The sequence below is a fragment of the Bison bison genome, unplaced genomic scaffold (genome assembly GCF_000754665.1).
Source record: "Bison bison bison isolate TAMUID 2011002044 unplaced genomic scaffold, Bison_UMD1.0 scf7180017864184, whole genome shotgun sequence".
Lineage (NCBI taxonomy): Eukaryota > Metazoa > Chordata > Mammalia > Artiodactyla > Bovidae > Bison > Bison bison.
Genome location: NW_011494756.1, coordinates 2673715 through 2692102, shown reverse-complemented (window position 1 = coordinate 2692102; position 18388 = coordinate 2673715). Strand labels below are relative to the sequence as shown.

Here is an 18388-nt window from a genome sequence, read left to right as displayed (position 1 = left end):
CCACCCTACAGGGCACCACGTCAGGGTATGAGAACAGGAAGAAGGGGAGCTGAGGGACATACATGTACCTTGCGCATGCTGCTGACCGCCTGATCTTTGACATCCGTAGCTAATGGTCTTTGACTTTCCAAGCATGGTTCACAAATAAGGAGGCCGAGGGGCACCACAAGAGAATTACTGGAAAGACAAGCACACAGTTGACTTTTAATATTAAAATACTTTATTAAAAGACATATTAAAATCACTGTGTAGGCTGCACTTCATTCGTGTCTGCTTTTAAAAGCTTTCAACAACAGGTCTGCTGCTAGTCCTGGGGATAGGGCCCCACTGAGAACCCTCTTTTCCAGAAGAGGAATCTGTTCCCGGACTTCGGGGTGGGTCCTGAAATGCTCTATGACGTTCTCCTGAATGAGGTTCCACATCCAGACCTTCTGCTGCTTCTGTCGCTTGGCAGCCAGCTCCCCACTGACAAGCATCACCTCCTGGAATTCTTTCATTTTATCCCACATTTCAGTGATCCCCTCTCCACTTCGGGCAGAAATACGAATTACCTGTTGAAAAGGGAAGAACCAGAATTATTGTACTCACAATGACAGAAAACCCTTTCGTGGGGACGCTGGCATTTTCCAATTAATATTTACAGTCTATGGAAAGAGGTAAGTGACAAAAATGAGATCTTTTATCACTGTGTCAAAGTAAATACACTGAGAAATATACTAAGATAACTTACTAAGATTACTAAGTGCAAAGCAGAAATCAGACACAGATTCTAGGTCAAGTTTTTAGCTCAGAGGTTTATTTTGACCAAGGATTGCTTGCACGGTCTTTAAAGGTCACAGAGGTAAACCATGGGAGGGTCACTGGGATGAGACGGGCAATGCTACACAGGTTTCCCTGAGGCCTGAGTGCCATACAATGAAACCGAGTTGAGAACACAGCACTGTTCCGTCAAACTGCCTGATTCAGCAGGTGCTATGAACTGAGCATCAGTGCCCACACAGACAAGGTGGCTCCAGACACAGCAAAAAAGACAACATGCTGGGAGCCAACGGCAAGAGACGTCACCATCGTTCTCATTATAGCAATGGCCGCTTCTTCTTTAATAACACGGTGTCCTTCTACAGATAAAGTGTCCCCATCAATATCACTGCATCACTTACTACTGGATTTTTTTTTCCTTATTAAAAACATCACCCAACAAACATAATGGGAAGGAGAGTTACCGTATCAAAAGACTTCTCTCTCTTACTCAAACTCTAATGTAGATAATCAAGTCATTAATTGCGCCATAATCTTAAGGGTGTATCTTTTCAGAATGGATTTGCCATCACTTCCAAACAGCTTGAGCCCAGCATTAAGCAATCTAATCTATCACCTCACATCCAGTTTTTGACATCTGGTGGTTGACGGACTGTACTTAAAATCACTACAGGCTCTGGCTTTGTCATAATTTTTAAAACTGTGATCTCATTCAAGCAAAGATGGCCTGTATGTCTAGCCTGGGACTTACATCCCCTCTTCTGACGTGCACAGTCTACTCGGGGAGAAAAATGCAGAACGGAATGCAAGCTAACCTTTGGTCTCCAGACTCCTGAACGCCTGCGCAGTAATTTCAGTGCGCTCACATACTCTGCTTGTATCCTTCGAGCTGGCACGATCAAGTCTCCGTCAGATTTGGTGATAGCCACCAGATCTGCCATCTCCACTATTCCTCTTTTGATGCCCTCGTGAGAAAAAGAGAGGAAAGTGACTTATCCCAAATATTTAACGCTAGAAAACAATGGGACACCAGTTCACACTAGGGTTTTGAAAGTCAAATACTATGACTTTTTCTCTGCACCTTCTACTAGGAATCACAATTATTTGATGGAATTTACTCAAAAGCATTGAGTCTCAGGATTATGAAAGTCATTTGTAATATCTTTTTCAAACTTGGAGACTAACATGCTGGAATACATTCGGAATTAGAGTAAATGCATCATTCAGACACAATGTAATTGAGTGACAGGAGACAGTTTACACGGTCTCATGATGGATTCCGCTTTTCCCAGAGCTCACCCTGCAGGAAGCAAAATCATCATCATTCAGGTGCTTCTAAAGAAGAAAACACCCTGTCACTAACATACGCATTTCTAGAAACAAAGTCTTTGAAGTTTCCCTTAAATAGATGGAGTTTTTTTTGTTTTTTTTTCTATTTGCATCTGAGGAAAAAATAAGCTGATGGCTAAAAATGTCTCAATCTCTTGATTTAAATTACACTGCATGAAAACACGAGAAAAATCCTAAGGCCAAACCTTATGTGGAAAATGAATATTTTGCTATCTAAGATTAAAATTCCTTTTCAAGCATTTTAAAACATAACTTTCAATGATTAAATTATACTAATGTTTTTAAACTGCAGCAACCAGAGTCTGATGTCACTAGTTTTTCAGAAATTTTCAACTGAAAGTGAGGTGTTGTATAATAAAGAGCTTAGTGGAGGACAGAGGAGCCTGGTGGCTGCAGTCCACGGGATCACAAGAGCAGGACGTGACTTAGCAACTGAACAGCAGCAGCAGCAACAGCTGGTCCTTGTCCGAGGCTCCTGGGAGGTAACCTCCAGGGCCTTGTTGTCTCCCGAGTGACAGGAGCAACTCCATTATTCACAGTGAGTGCCTAGGACGGTGCCTGAGTTTATGCAAAGAGATCATTCGGAATGGGGGCTGACTGCACCAGAAAGTCAACCATATGATGAGGGGGCAGGGGCTTTGAGCCATGTGAGCAGCCTGATAGCCTCTGGGGGGTGGGGTTTGCAGACTGAGTTTCATCACGTGGATGGCAATTTGGTCAATCACGCCTCCATAATAAAACCCCAACAAAAACGACAGGCACCGAAGCTCAGGAGAATCCCTGGCTGGTGATACACATGAGTGTGCCAAGAGGTGAATGTGTCCCGAGGACACAGAACCTTCGAGGCTGTGACCTTCCAGACCTGTCTCTCTCTGTCTCTTCATTTGGCTAGTCTTGATTTGTCTCCTTTATAATAAAACTCTAACTGGTGACACAGTGCTTTCCTAAGATCTGTGAATCCTTCCAGTGAACTACTGAACCCGAGGGGCAGTGCAAACCCCCACTTTGCGGCCAGTCAGAGGCATGTGGGGCCTGGGAACCCCAGGCTTGCTGCTGGAGTCTGGAGTGAAGCCAGTCTTGTGAAGGGTGGGGCCCCCACCCTGTGAAGGCTGTGCTAACTCAGGGATTCAATTCCAGACACGCACTGCAGGCCAGAGGAAGAACTGTGTTCTATAATACACGAACTATACTAGTGGGATCCCAGTTTAAAACCAAAGAAATCTCTCATGTGGAGTATTTCAACCGACTATAGCACAAACAACCATGGAACAGTAGTCTCTCGGCTGGAGCTACTGCTAAATTGGCACACTCGCATGTCACAGGTAGAAAAGTCTAAGCTGTATGATTAGCTCAAGGTCAGAAGTTCTACAATGATAAGTCGGCAAAAAAAAATATGGAGACTTTGCCTGCCTTAGGTATTTTAGCCAATGTGAATGATATTTCTTCCCCTACACTAATATCAACTTAATTGACAAAAAACCACAACATTGGGAACTTGTACTTTCAGAGATGTATACTTTGTGTTTGTGGGGGTGAAAAAGTCAAAATAATTACCTGTAATTCATCTCCTCCTGCTGGTGGCAGTAGTAAAATGAACATGTCAACCATGTCGGCGACAGCAAACTCCGACTGTCCCACACCTGAAATTGTAAGTCACAACTGTCCACTAAAACAGTCACGAAAATCTGACTTTCTCGACCACCCTGCGCATCACCTCCATTCCAGTTCATGAGTCACTCAGCATCACATGCTCAACCGGATCCCACTTTAAACACCCACCTCTGAACAATGCATTAAAAGCTGCTGCCTCACCTGATGAGCACAGCTGTCCTCCCCACCTTGCCCCCGCCCCCATTCCCACCGGCTCAGTCTCTGAACATGGAACGTGGAGACCCGCACTTCCTCCTTGCTCGCAATGCTCCTTCTCGGCTTCCCTTCTGAGGGTGGACAGCCGGAGCACTCAATTCTAAGCTTAGACCAGGCCTGTCGACATGGCAGCTTTCTTGCCTCCTCATCCTTCTACCAGCCCTGCAAACCCCACCATGGATCAGTGCTACTGTCTGCGTCTCTCCCAGAGAAATCCCTGGACAGCGTGGACGGGCGCCACCAGAGGGTCATGGGCTCAACGCCAGCTCCTCCTTCCTTGCGGTCCAGGAAAAGCGATGCCTCTCAATGCCCTCATGCAGCTTCCTTCCTGTTTCCCCAATTGCAGTGCCCCCCAACCGGGCCACGTGCACTCACTGCTCTGAGTCTCAGTGGAAGGCCCTTTAGCCCCTCTGTTACTTAACTCTGCTGCTGCTGCTAAGTCGCTTCAGTCGTGTCCGACTCTGTGCAACCCCATAGACGGCAGCCAACCAGGCTCCCCCGTCCCTGGGATCCTCCAGGCAAGAACACTGGAGTGGGTTGCCAGTTCCTTCTCCAATGCATGAAAGTGAAAAGTCAAAGTGAAGTCGCTCAGTCGTGTCCAACTCTTAGCGACCCCATGGACTGCAGCCCACCAGGTTCCTCCGTCCATGGGATTTTCCAGGCAAGAGTACTGGAGTGGGGTGCCGTTGCCCACTCTCCCTTTAAAACTGAGTCCCTCTGTTACCTCGTCCCCAAAGTCTTCCCCGATCCCCTAAATCTGAGTGAGGTTGTGTCACAAACGCTGATCACACAGTAATACAGCAGACTGTCTCTCCATAGGAATGCGAGGTTCTCAGTGTTTCCTTTTCAGTATATTCACTGGGTACAACTATGTCCCAGGGATATAAAGATAAAATAAAACATGATGTGCCCAAGTACGTTAGCTTTCTTAATGAAAACATATTGTAGACACAGGACTGCTTTAAGAAAATGGGGTGTTATGTTTTTTGTTTGGTTGGTTGGGTTTTTTTTTTAGCCATGCCACAAGGCTTGTGGGATCTTAGTTCCCTGACCAGTGACTGAAACAGGGCCATGGACGTGAAGGTGCTGAGTCCTAACCACTGGACCACCATGGAATTCCCAAACTGGGTGTAAAGTAGCGTTTCCACAGGTCATCCTAATGCTCACAGTTCTCCTCTGGCACTGAAAACACACCACCTTGTGTCATCACTACCCAGACATAAGGCTTATCCTTCGCCAGACTGGATGAATCACAAGCAGGAATCAAGACTGCCAGGAGAAATATCAACAACTTCAGATATGCAGATGATACCATTCTAGTGGCAGAAAGTGAAGACGAACTAAAGAGCCTCTTAATGAGGGTGAAAGCAGAAAGTGGAAAAAGTTGGCTTGAAACTCAACAATCAAAAAACTAAGACCATGCAATTCAGTCCCATCACTTCAGGTAAAAAGGGGAAAAAGTGGAAGCAATGACAGAGATTCTTTTCTCGGGCTCCAAAATCACTGCGGATGGTGACTGCAGCCATGAAATTAAAAGACGCTTGCTCCTTGAAAGGAAAGCTGTGACAAATGTAGACAAGCGTATTAAAAAGCAGAGACATCACTTTGCCGACGAAGGGCCGTATAATCAAAGCTACGGTTTTTCCAGCAGTCATGTACGAATGTGGGAGCTGGACCATACAGAAGGCCGAGCACCAAAGAATTGATGCTTTTGAATTGTGGTGCTGGAGACGACTCTTAAAGAGTCCCTTGGACTACAAGGAGATCAAACCAATCAATCCTAAAGGACATCAACCCTGAACATTCACTGGAAGGACTGATGCTGAAGCTGAATCTCTAATACTTTAGCCACCTGGAGCCGACTCATTGGCAAAGACCCTGATGCCGGGAAAGACTGAAGGTGGCACAGGATGAGATGGTCAGATAGCACCACCGACTCAACGGACATGAGTTTGAGCAAAGTATGGGAGACAGTGGGAGAGAGAGGAGTCTGGCATGCTACAGTCCATGGGCTGCAAAGAGCTGGACACAACTTAGTGACCGAGCAATAACAACAAAGGATCATAGCCCACAGACTCCTATCTCCTAAAGAGTCTGAGATAGCTTATATTTAATTATCTCTTTACTAAGTATCTGCTGAATGAACAAAATGAAATTAGTCGTCACTCATCTCTACAGAATGTCCATTATAACAGTACTTTATTGTTATGAAATAGAAAACACACTCACCCACAGTTTCAACAAGGATGACGTCATACCCGCCTCCTTCGCACAGAAGGATAGCTTCATTTGTGGTCCTCGTCACGCCTCCTAAAGTGCCTCTAGTAGGAGAGGGCCTGATGTATGCATTCATATCTCTAGATAACTCAGTCATTCGGGTTTTATCACCTAAGAGTGATCCTGAAACACAGTTACATTTTACAATCATAGAACACCGATAAGAGCCAATGATCAATCAGCCAGTTCTTAGGGGAAATGCTTTAGGACGTTTCTCCCAAAACCTCAAACCATATCTCATACTATTAAAACTTTTTTCCAACACAGTGTATTGTAATGATACCAAATTAATCTGTTTAACATTTCCAGCCCCTCAATGGCTCACTGACTAAGCGGTTCAAATATAGATTCTTCAGCCCTGCATTGGAGGCCCTGAGATTGCCACCTAATTGCTTGTCCAATTCAGCTTCTACTAATCCCCAAACCAATCTTCCATTTCAGCTGGGGTGGTTTCTTTACTGTCATCTTAACGTATTTATCAGTATCTAGAGATACGTGTACTTGTCACACCTGGGGGGTTGGGTGTTCCCTGCATCTGGCAGGGAGAGACCAAGGATGCTGCCGAACATCCTTCAGTGTGCAGGAAAATCGCCCACAACATGGAGGGCCATTTAAAGAGAAACTCTGCTTTATCCCGTGTTCGCTGTCTGTAGGATCATGTCTCACATATTCTGTACACCTAATGCTTGCTCACGGTAGGCAATTAACACAATACCTATGGAACAGAACCGGTGCTGTTTCAGGGTTTACTGCAGTTATTTTGGCAAACATCAGTACCTGCAAATTCTAGAAGACTGAGAGCTCTAAAACTAGTGAGATTACCTTGTATCTTCTTTTTCTTAGTACACAGTAGCATTTCCAGAGTTTGATCCCTGGGTCAGGACCATCCCCTGGAGAAGCTAATTGCAACGGACTCTAGTATCCCTGCCTGGAGAATTCCATGGACAGAGGAGCCTGGCGGGCTACTGTCCATGGGGTCGCAAAGAGTCGGACACAACTGAACAACTAAGCACATAATAACATTTGAAGGGGGTGAGTGCTGTGCTAACCTGAATTTTAATTTCAGCTTAAGAGCTGACTTGTCCAAGGCTGATGCTAAACACTGAGGCGTTCCTTAAACAGATGATCTTCTCCCTGATGAGTCCAATTTCAAATTCTCATAGGTTCTAATTCTACAGCATGTACTTACGACAGAGCTCAACTACCGTATTTACTGTACACAAAATGTTGTTCTAAAGTAATTTTCTGGGTGAAATCATCTCTGTGTACGTCAACAATCTGCCAAAGCTACACTTTAAATTATTATCCTATAGATTCCCTACACGCCAAACTAAACATTTATGAAATTACTGTCCCATATAGCTATCCGTCAGTAAATCCAAAACTGTTGACTGCAGGCCCTTAGGAAGGTCTCCAAACTTCCACTGCAGGGGGCCTATGAATCCAAAACACAGTGAGGGTTGACAACAGGCTTCTCAAACTTCAATGCAATGCTATTTTCAAATGTTTATGTACTGCTGCAATGATAAGGTAAGACTGCAGCGTCCTGTTTATCCTTGTTTTTTCTTTCAAAGTCTATGTATTTTCACCTGAAAAAGGGATCATTTTTGGTTTGAGAAAAGTCAAAAACCACATGGCTATGCAGCTTTAATCAGACTACCTTTTTTCAAAAACGACATTTATTTTAAAATGTTTATTTATTTCCTTTTTTGGCCGCACTATGCAGCATTTGAGATCTTAGCGCCCCACCCAGGGACTGAACCTGTGCCCCTGGAAATGAAAGTGCAGAGTCCTCACCACTGGACCACCAGAGAAGTCCCACTCAGATTATCTTATGCCACCACTGCTGCTACAGCCATCTCAAGCTACTGTTTCCTTTTGCTACTCCAAGTATGATAGAGTATTTATGAAGGTGAGGAGAAAAGCCTTTGCACCTATATGGAAATAAAGACCACTGTAAATAAATTCTTTATACCTTATTAGTACTTTACACCTGCTAGTACTTACCTTAAACAAAGTTCTTAGACTATAAAAAAAGATAATGCACTGACATGGATTTAATCTTGAACTTTGCAAGTATAAATTTTATTTTATGGTTAACCTTTTCATTATAGTGAATCAAAAACTGTGAATGTTATCAGCTAAATTTCTCAATGGGTGGTAATAGGAATTGCTATCCACCTCTCTGTTGATCTAAAGCCCCTAAAACATGATGATGATATCTTTACTTTTTAGCATTAAACCCACAGGATATAAAACAACCCTTCCACAAAGCACGCTGAATTTCTCCCTTCACAACACGCATTACCCTGTAATGGACTGCATGCACCTATTTCCCTCACAAGATATAAAGTTCCACAAGGCCAAGAGGACTGTGTCTTATTCACCATTAAACAACCCAGCATGTTCTTTGCACAGGGTCTCGCTGTACGTGCTAAAATACTTGTTAAATGAGTAACTGCCACGTGAGATGCTTAAATCATAAAGAGAAGAGAAGAAAAAGCTTTCCTGAGTATTTATATAGCATGCTTTATGTTTCCCTTAAATGATCCTCTTGGGAACTAAGTTTATCCATTTTATCTCTGATGAGCTGCAAATTAAGCTCTGAGTGACTGCATGACCCCAAATCAGTAAGTAACTGCACAGCACCATGTGCAGCGTCCCGGGCTAAGTGCCACGGGGAACCGCAGTATATCACACGGTCCTTCTAGGAGCTTTCTGTTTAGCTGAACAAGAAGTAGAAACAGGTGACAGGTGAGACAGAGCATGAAGATTTTTTTCTTTAAGCTTAAGTTACAACAATATGAGGAAATGAGGGAGTGAGACGTCATTTTCTGTGTTTCATAGGGGTTGATGCAGGCAGGAAAGCCAACAGGAGGCAAAGGGGCTGAGCCCCAGGTGTGACAGACAAAGCACTGACATTTGCTTTTGATTATCTTCAACTTCTGGCACTTGCTCTCCTAGTTCTCTAAGTACCCAGCTTACTCCTGGGTGACCTGGAAGCTAACCTCCTCTGGAAAATCCAATGACCCAAACCATCTCCCTCAGGCTCCACCTTGCCCCCTGAACTCTCTACCTTCACTGAAACCGAACTCAAATCTGGTTCAATTTGCCTCTAAACTGTAACAGAGAGCTGGCCCCAGGAGCCCCTGCTCTGCAATTTACAAAGAGACCAGTGATACTCACCACCACTAGTACAAGAAGAAGGGTCCACAGCCAGCACAGATAATTTGTGTCCTCTCTCAGTGAGCATTTTTCCAAAATATTCTATAAAGGTTGATTTTCCAGCACCAGGAGGCCCAGACAATCCTACGGTGGAGAGTTTGTAATTTAATTAAATAAATGAAATCAGCACAATAAGTTTTATTAGACTAAAATCTTGGGCTTCCTTCTATTTATAATTTATTAAAACCACCATTAACTCAGTTTAACATTTCCTAAAGCAGTAAATGAAAATCTACCTATTTATCTACTCCCTGAGTAACAGGGATACACAGAGGAAATGATTCTGAGTTCCATATGTTCACCAGATTCACTTGTAAATATTACTAAATGTGATTTTTTTTTTTACTATAATGCAGATCTTTGGGGGCCGATTTCATTTCCTATGTTGTTACTGTGCTCAATTTCTACAATATCTGCCCACCTCTCACCACGATCAGGAATTATTCCACCCACCCCAATGCCATGTTCACATTTGAAAAACACCTCTTTACTCCAGAAATTCCCAGTAACTGAGAAACTAACTTTCTATTTATGAAAGATAATTTTTCATCTCACCCATAACTCAAAGAAATAATATAAACTGAATCCTGGGGAAAAAATTATATTAAGAAAGAAATTCCCCTATTTTGAGGGTCCATAGAGCATGGAAGGTGAAAACACAAACTCTGCAGTCAGTTGGCCAGTTCTGTTTCTAGCCCTGCCCCTCACGAGATGCGTAATCTTGGGCAAGTCATTTAATCATTCTGTATGCTAAGTATACGCTGCCATAAGATGGATGTAAGAGCACCTTTAGGTTATTGTGAGGATTAGATGAGTTAATTTTGCAATATGTTTAGAACAGCACATGGTGTCGAGAGAGATATATAACTATGTTCAATAAAAACTACAAAACATAAGGACTTAATTGTAACTACACTCAAAAGTATGTATGGCATATGGTATGCTTGGCACCATACTATAATTTTCAGGGCAGGTCTCTGTCTTAATGGGTGCTGAATAAACATTTGTTGCTTTAATTTATGCTGGTGATAAAACAACTGCAACCAACACCCAGGTTTATCTGGCCTCGTAAGATCAAGATGGAAGAACCAGAAGAGTGCTGTGAATTTCCATGAAATTAAAAGACACTTGTTCCTTGGAAGAAAAGCTATAACAAGCCTAGACAGCGTATTAAAAAGCAGAGACATTACTTTGCCAACAAAGGTCCAGATAGAAGAACTGATGCTTTCAAACTGTGGTATTGGAGAAGACTCTTGAGAGTCCCTCGGACAGCAAGGAGATCAAACCAGTCAATCCTAAGGGAAATCAACCCTGAATACTCATTGGAAGGACTGATACTGAAGTTGAAGTTCCAATACTCTGGCCACCTGATGCAGAGTCAACTCATTGGAAAAGACCCTGATACTGGGAAAGGTTGAGGGCAGGAGGAGAAAGGGGTGACAGAGGATGAGATAGTTGGATGGCATCACCGATCCAATGGACATGAATTTGAGCAGACTCCAGGAGATAGTGAAGGATGGAGAAGCCTGGTGTGCTACAGTCCATGGGGTTGCAAAGAGTCAGACACGACTGAGCAACTGAACAACAGTTATGTGTGAGTTGCTCATTAACTCTAAGTATTTCTGGACATTTTCTCTTCAAAGATTCTCTACAGCCAGTAAGTAAACACTTGCTCATAACTGGAACTTCTCTATGGGAGTTTGCTGTTTTATCTGTCTACAATACATAATGATTATTAACGTCCAGTGCAGTACCTTCAAAAAGAGACACCTCTCCTTAAGGCAGAAGAATAAGATGGAGGAAAAATGTGGACTAGTACAAATAGCAGTCAGTAAGCTCTTTTTGTGGAGAAGGAAATGGCAACCCACTCCAGTGTTCTTGCCTGGAGAATCCCAGGGATGGGAGAGCCTGGTGGGCTGCCGTCTATGGGGTCGCACAGAGTCGGACACGACTGAAGCGACTTAGCAGCAGCAGCAAGCTCTTTTTGAAATTATCTTTATTCAGGCCTCATTACCCACAAAATCTAAGAGGTTTTAGGCTCTATACTGCAAATAAACTGAGATATAATGTAATGCCAATCTATTTTTAAGTGTATTTACTCACGCCTCAAAAACGTTCTGCACTTCGTCCACCACTTCTAGTTGTTTTAAGTGGGCGGGTTGTTTGGAATCACTTAGTCTGCCATCATGAAAAGCATGCATCCTACCCAAAACTGATCTGCTTAATTCCTTCTGGTCAAACACATCTACATTGTTCTAGAATCCACAATTTTGAAAATATAACAAGTTTATTTGCAATTACAGAAACAGGTCAACTGTTCACGAAATCAAGTGAACATTTTAGACAGTATATGAACATGGAGTCACCTTTAAAATACATTTGCATATTGAGATGACTATGCTTAGAGCCAAGCCATTTCCGGAACTCTAATAAAAAAGTATCTGACAGAAGTGAAACTGGCCTGGAGAAAGACTAATGAAACACCTAAGAAGCAGAATTTTGAAATGTGATAAGGACAATTATGGCTGATATAGCCCCAACCACAAGGAATTCACTTTAGACTATTAAGCAGAAATTCTGCTGAGAGAAGGGAGGAAGCCAGTGGACACTTCTTCCTACACCTGTTTCTACTCTGGAAGCCACAGCAAAGAAAGTGTTAGTCGCTCAGTCGCGTCCAACTCTTGAGACCCCACGGACCATAGCCCGCCAGGCTCCTCTGTCCATGGATTTCTCCAGGCAAGAATACTGGAGTGGGTTCCCATTCCCTTCTCCAGGGAATCTTCCCAACCCAGGGATCAAACCTGGGTCTCCTGCATTGGAGGCAGATGCTTTACCATCTGAGCCACTAGGGAAATCCACAGCAAGGTCTCTGCCAAAATAGAAATCTCATATTATTCTCTTAAAATACAGAGCCTTGGTTCAAATGGTCATGGCATTTCCCCTCCACACCAATATAACAAGACTAATGTTTGCAAAGAAAAGGCCTCTAAAATTCATTCCAAACTTCTGCAAGAAAAAAAAAATCCCCTTTAAATCATAAGCTATTTAGACTTATTTTAAAAGAGAGAGAATTTTGAAAAATATGTACAGAAAAAAAAAAAGACTGACCCACTCGAAATGCTAGTGGTTTTCCTTTATTTAAGTTTTCTTGTTCTCTGTGGTGGGCTAATACTTTCTGAAGAAGCACCTGGGCTAACTCCTTTTTCCTGCTGTGTGTTGATTCTACAAGAGTTATGGCCTCCGCCAAACAGGCCCTCTGGCCTTGGATTAAACCAGCATAGAGCTTATCCACAAGTCTTTGTTCTTTATCAGAAAGCCCTTCTGTATGTTCCTCTAAGGTTGTTTGCAGACATAATTTTCTTGTTAAACCATTCGATGGCAGCATCCACTTTGCACAATGAAGTCCAGGAGAACTGAGCGGCTGAGCACACGGGACTCCAGATCCGAGGTGAGGACTTGGGTGAAAGATGAAGCGGTAACATCGGAAAGGTGTTCTCACAAGGCCTTTTAGGAAGTGCTGGTGAGGACGCTGGAGCAGCATGGGAATATTCATTGTGCTTGTAATTGAAGAAAACGATGGATGGTTTTTGGTTCAATGTGACTTGTGACTCCCTAAAAGAGGAAAAAAAACGTATTTCGCCAGTTCAACATCCAACTAAGATATTAAATGGTGAAGTGGCAAGCTTAGTGTCCTCCCTAGATTCCAAAACACACAGAATCAGGGATTTTGATAGTACAAAGGCATAAAAGTTTCTTCCCAAACTTAAGAGCGAAGACTCCCACCTTGTCCAGGGTTAATATTCAGAGTAACCCAAACCATGAAACTGTTGCTCTGCTGTGAAGTGCACAGCACATTAAAATTTTCTTTTAAACAAAAACCAAACCAACTCCCTCCCCCCAAAAAAACCACAACCCATTAGGATAGAAACTTTACATAATGTTATTTTCTTCTGTCTACAAACCTTTTATTTATCATAACAATTTCCTCAGATTGAATATACCCTATTTTGAAACTCATTCAATAGGTTAAAAAAAAAAAATCCCTTTGTTATTCATCTCCACAAAAGGAAAGTGCCTAGTAATACAGGCATTGAGGCATAAGTTTAGATCCATGTACGTATTCAAATGGGCTTCCCTGGTAGCTCAGCTGGTAAAGAATCCACCTGCAATGCAGGAGACCCTGGTTCGATTCTTGGGTTGGGAAGATCCCCTGGAGGAGGGCATGGCAACCCACTCCAGTGCTTGTGCCTGGAGAATCCCATGGCCAGAGAAGCCTGGTGGGCTACAGTCCATGGGGTCACAAAGAGTGGGACACAACTGAGTGACTAAGCACAGCACAGCATGTATTCAACAGACTCACCTGGAACACAGACAGACGCCAAGAATGGTCTAACATTCCACACAAACCACCACACCCACCAACACAAGCCTGTGTGGGAAATGAACTGTGGGTTTTCTGGAACCTGATCCAGTGCATCTCAAAGTATGGAAAGAACCACTTGGGTGCTTTTAAAACTACATACCCCAGCCGCAAGAATTAGAATCTCTGTGGGTAAGCACACTAAAGTCGGCACGACTATGGAACTGGACAAGGGTGTGTTACTTAGATTTACTGATATTCTGCTCGACTGTATTAGCCAATGAAGGCTGACAGGGTCCACTGAGAGTCAGGAGAGTGCAGAGGTTATGGGCCATGGCCACTCGGCATCTCTGCCACGTAAGCAATAATGACCTTGGGGAAGCTACTTAACCACTGTGCGCCTCAGCTTCCTCTCGAATTAAGAGAACAGATCAAGGACTAGGAAAGCTGTGAGAACAAAACGAGTTAATTCATATAAGCAGCTGGGGACAGTGCTTGGCACAGAGTAAGAGCTTAATAAACTTAATTAGCTTTTATTATTGAGATGCCAATTTATAAAACTTTAGTAAAAATTATGTCAGGCAAATGACATATAATGCTTAACTCTCCATTCATGATTATTTGAAATTTTTGGTTTTCAAGTACCATGTAGCACAATGAAATAAATTACTTTATTGCTCTAAAGTACCTCTCTAAATTATATTTCAAGGCCAGCAGAAAATTAATTTTAACTAAATAACAGTTTTATTAGGAGAAAAAAAGAAACATTTTAAGATTTTTTTTATTGTTAGAACTATAACTGCGCATCATTTTTCTATTAGTCTTATTCTAAAAGTACAATTTAATTTAAAATGTGTAAAAATGTATCCAAAAGTTCAAAACATCCACTACTACCCTTCACAGAAATACACAAGGAGACATTTAAAACAAAAAAAAGTTAAGAGGGGTTCTATTCTGGAAGCTCTCTCCGAGACCACATTAAACACACTTCTCATGCACACCACTATCACTACCACCAAACTGGACACGCACAGGCGAGCCGATCTTCTGAGCAGTACTACCGTCCACGTCCCATGCCAGGTTACAAGAACAACAGTGAAAAAAAAAAAAAAAAGATAATGTTTTTGATGGTGGTGACAATGATATTTTATTATGTTCCAGTCACCGTACTATAAACTGCTATATTAGCACCCAAAGGCTGCTGTAACAAATTACCATAAACTCCGTGGATTAAAACCACAGAAACCTATCTCATGGTTCTGGAAGTGGGAAGTCAGAGACCAAAATGTTAGGAGGACGTCGCTCCCTCTGAAGGCTCTAGATGGAGACTCTTCCCTGCTCCTCCCAGCTTCCTGGGGCATCAGGGGCTCCTCAGCTCATAGTTAAAAGACTCCAATATCTGCCTCCTTCTTCACATGGCCTACTCTTTGTGTCTCTCTTCTGTGTGGGTATTTATCACTGAATTGGGCCCATTCAGATAATCCAAGATGGTCTCATCCCAAGGTCTTTAACTTAATTATATCTGCAAAGATCCTTTTTCCAAAGAGAATCACATTCTCCAATTCCAGAGATAAGGACGTGGACAAATCATTTTAGAGACCACCATTCACTCCACTACACCTCCTTTGCTGGACTGCCTCATTATCTTACCCTAAATGGTCTAAACCCAGCACTTTAACAGCTCATAGTACTACAAACACTGTGTTTGGAGAAAGAACGCACTGTGAGAACAGACAGGTCATGGAAAAGAACTTTCCTGGGGCAGGACAAGGTTCAAAGTCACCGAGGAGTCAATGCCGGGGCTGGGTCTGAAAGGTTAAATAAAGCTGCAGAAAGAAGAGGCAGGCCTTCCAGGCTGAGGCCATACTTGTACAGAGGCTGAGCTTGGTCTCTACCACATCAGAGAAGACTGAGGAACTCAAAGAAGCAGTCACTGGGCATATATATTGGGTTGGCCAAAAAGTTTGTTTGGGTTTTCCAAGCTGTTACCGGAAGACATTAATGACCTTCTTGGCCAACCCAATATATGGAACTAGTGCTGCCCAGGCTGCAGGAGGGCAGAGAGGAGCTACTCCACGTTCAAGGTCAGGAGGGGCGACCTCGTCCAAGGTAATGAGCAGTGGCTGCGCTTTGCTGGAGCAGCCGTGAAGAGATACCCCACGTCCAAGGTAAGAGAAACCCAACTGAGACAGTAGGTGTTGCGAGAGGACATCAGAGGCCAGACACACTGAAACCATAATCACAGAAAACTAGTCAATCTAATCATATGGACCACAGCCTTGTCTAACTCAATGAAACTAAGCCAAGCCCTGTGGGGCCACCCAAGACGGGTGGGTCATGATAGAGAGGTCTGACAGAATGTGGTCCACTGGAGAAGGGAATGGCAAACCACTTCGGTATTCTTGCCTTGAGAACCCCATGAACAGTGTGAAAAGGCAAAATGATAGGATACTGAAAGAGGAACTCCCCAAGTCGGTAGGTGCCCAATATGCTACTGGACATCAGTGGAGAAATAACTCCAGAAAGAATGAAGGGATGGAGCCAAAGCAAAAACAATGCCCAGTTGTGGATGTGACTGGTGGTAGAAGCAAGGTCTGATGCTGTAAAGAGCAATATTGCATAGGAACCTGGAATGTCAGGTCCATGAATCAAGGCAAATTGGAAGTGGTCAAACAAGAGACGGCAAGAGTGAATGTCGACATTCTAGGAATCAGCGAACTAAAACGGACTGAAATGGGTGAATTTAACTCAGATGACCATTTTATCTACTACTGTGGGCAGGAATCCCTTAGAAGAAATGGGAGTAGCCATCATGGTCAACAAAAGAGTCCGAAATGCAGTACTTGGATGCAATCTCAAAAATGACAGAATGATCTCTGTTCATTTCCAAGGTAAACCATTCAATATCACGGCGATTCAAGCCTATGCCCCAACCAGTAACGCTGAAGAAGCTGAAGTTGAACGGTTCTATGAAGACCTACAAGACCTTTTAGAACTAACACCCCAAAAAGATGTCCTTTTCATTATAGGGGACTCGAATGCAAAACTAGGAAGTCAAGAAACACCTGGGGTAACAGGCAAATTTGGCCTTGGAATACGGAATGAAGCAGGGCAAAGGTTAATAGAGTTTTGCCAAAAGAATACAAACACCCTCTTCCAACAACACAAGAGAAGACTCTACACATGGACATCACCAGATGGTCAACACCGAAATCAGACTGATTATATTCTTTGTAGCCAAAGATGGAGAAGCTCTATTACAGTCAGCAAAAACAAAACCGGGAGCTGACTGTGGTTCAGATCATGAACTCCTTATTGCCAAATTCAGATTTAAATTGAAGAAAGTAGGGAAAACCACTAGACCATTCAGGTATGACTTAAATCAAATCCCTTATGATTATACAGGGGAAATGAGAAATAGATTTAAGGGACTAGATCTGATAGACAGAGTGCCTGATGAACTATGGACGGAGGTTCGTGACATTGTACAGGAGACAGGGATCAAGACCATCCCCATGGAAAAAAAATGCAAAAAAGCAAAATGGCTGTCTGAGGAGGCCTTACAAATAGCTGTGAAAAGAACAGAAGGAAAGATATAAGCATCTTATTGCAGACTTCCAAAGAATAGCAAGGAGAGATAAGAAAGCCTTCCTCAGGGATCAATGCAAAGAAATAGAGGAAAACAACAGAATGGGAAAGACTAGAGATCTCTTCAAGAAAATTAGATACCAAGGGAACATTTGATGCAAAGATGGGCTCGATAAAGGACAGAAATGGTATGGACCTAACAGAAGCAGAAGATATTAAGAAGTGGTGGCAAGAATACACAGAATAACTGTACAAAAAAGATCTTCATGACCCAGATAATCACAATGGTGTGATCACTCACCTAGAGCCAGACATCCTGGAATGTGAAGTCAAGTGGGCCTTAGAAAGCATCACTACGAACAAAGCTAGTGGAGGTGATGGAATTCCAGTTGAGCTATTTCAAATCCTGAAAGATGATGCTGTGAAAGTGCTGCACTCAATATGCCAACAAATTTGGAAACTCAGCAGTGGCCACAGGACTAGAAAAGGTCAGTTTTCATTCCAATCCCAAAGAAAGGCAATGCCACGAATGCTCAAACCACTGCACAATTGCACTCATCTCGCATGTTAATCAAGTAATGCTCAAAATTCTCCAAGCCAGGCTTCAGCAATACGTGAACCGTGAACTTCCTGATGTTCAAGCTGGTTTTAGAAAAGGCAAAGGAACCAGAGATCAAATTGCCAACATCCGCTGGATCATGGAAAAAGCAAGAGAGTTCCAGAAAAACATCTAGCTCTGCTTCACTGACTATGCAATAGTGGACCACAATAAACTGTGGAAAATTCTTCAAGAGATGGGAATACCAGACCGCCTGACCTGCCTCTTGAGAAATCTGCATGCAGGTCAGGAAGCAACAGTTAGAACTGGACATGGAACAACAGACTGGTTCCAAATAGGAAAAGGAGTACGTCAAGGCTGTATATTGTCACCCTGTTTATTTAACTTATATGCAGAGTACATCA

General features: G+C 43.0%; 1 protein-coding gene across 2 annotated transcripts in view; it reads right to left on the bottom strand.

Moving 5' to 3' along the window:
• Positions 1–202: 202 nt before the first annotated feature.
• Positions 203–18388, bottom strand: part of MMAA (methylmalonic aciduria (cobalamin deficiency) cblA type) — a 29030-nt gene continuing 10844 nt past the window's right edge. For both annotated transcript variants that reach the window (XM_010843679.1, XM_010843677.1), the window contains exons 2-7: positions 12586–13089; positions 9439–9561; positions 6205–6375; positions 3664–3749; positions 1575–1724; positions 203–551 (exon numbers count right to left, since the gene is read on the bottom strand). In XM_010843679.1, the coding sequence (XP_010841981.1) occupies positions 261–551; positions 1575–1724; positions 3664–3749; positions 6205–6375; positions 9439–9561; positions 12586–13030 (1266 nt within the window). In that variant the 5' untranslated portion in view covers positions 13031–13089 and the 3' untranslated portion in view covers positions 203–260. The remainder of the gene's footprint in view (positions 552–1574; positions 1725–3663; positions 3750–6204; positions 6376–9438; positions 9562–12585; positions 13090–18388) is intronic.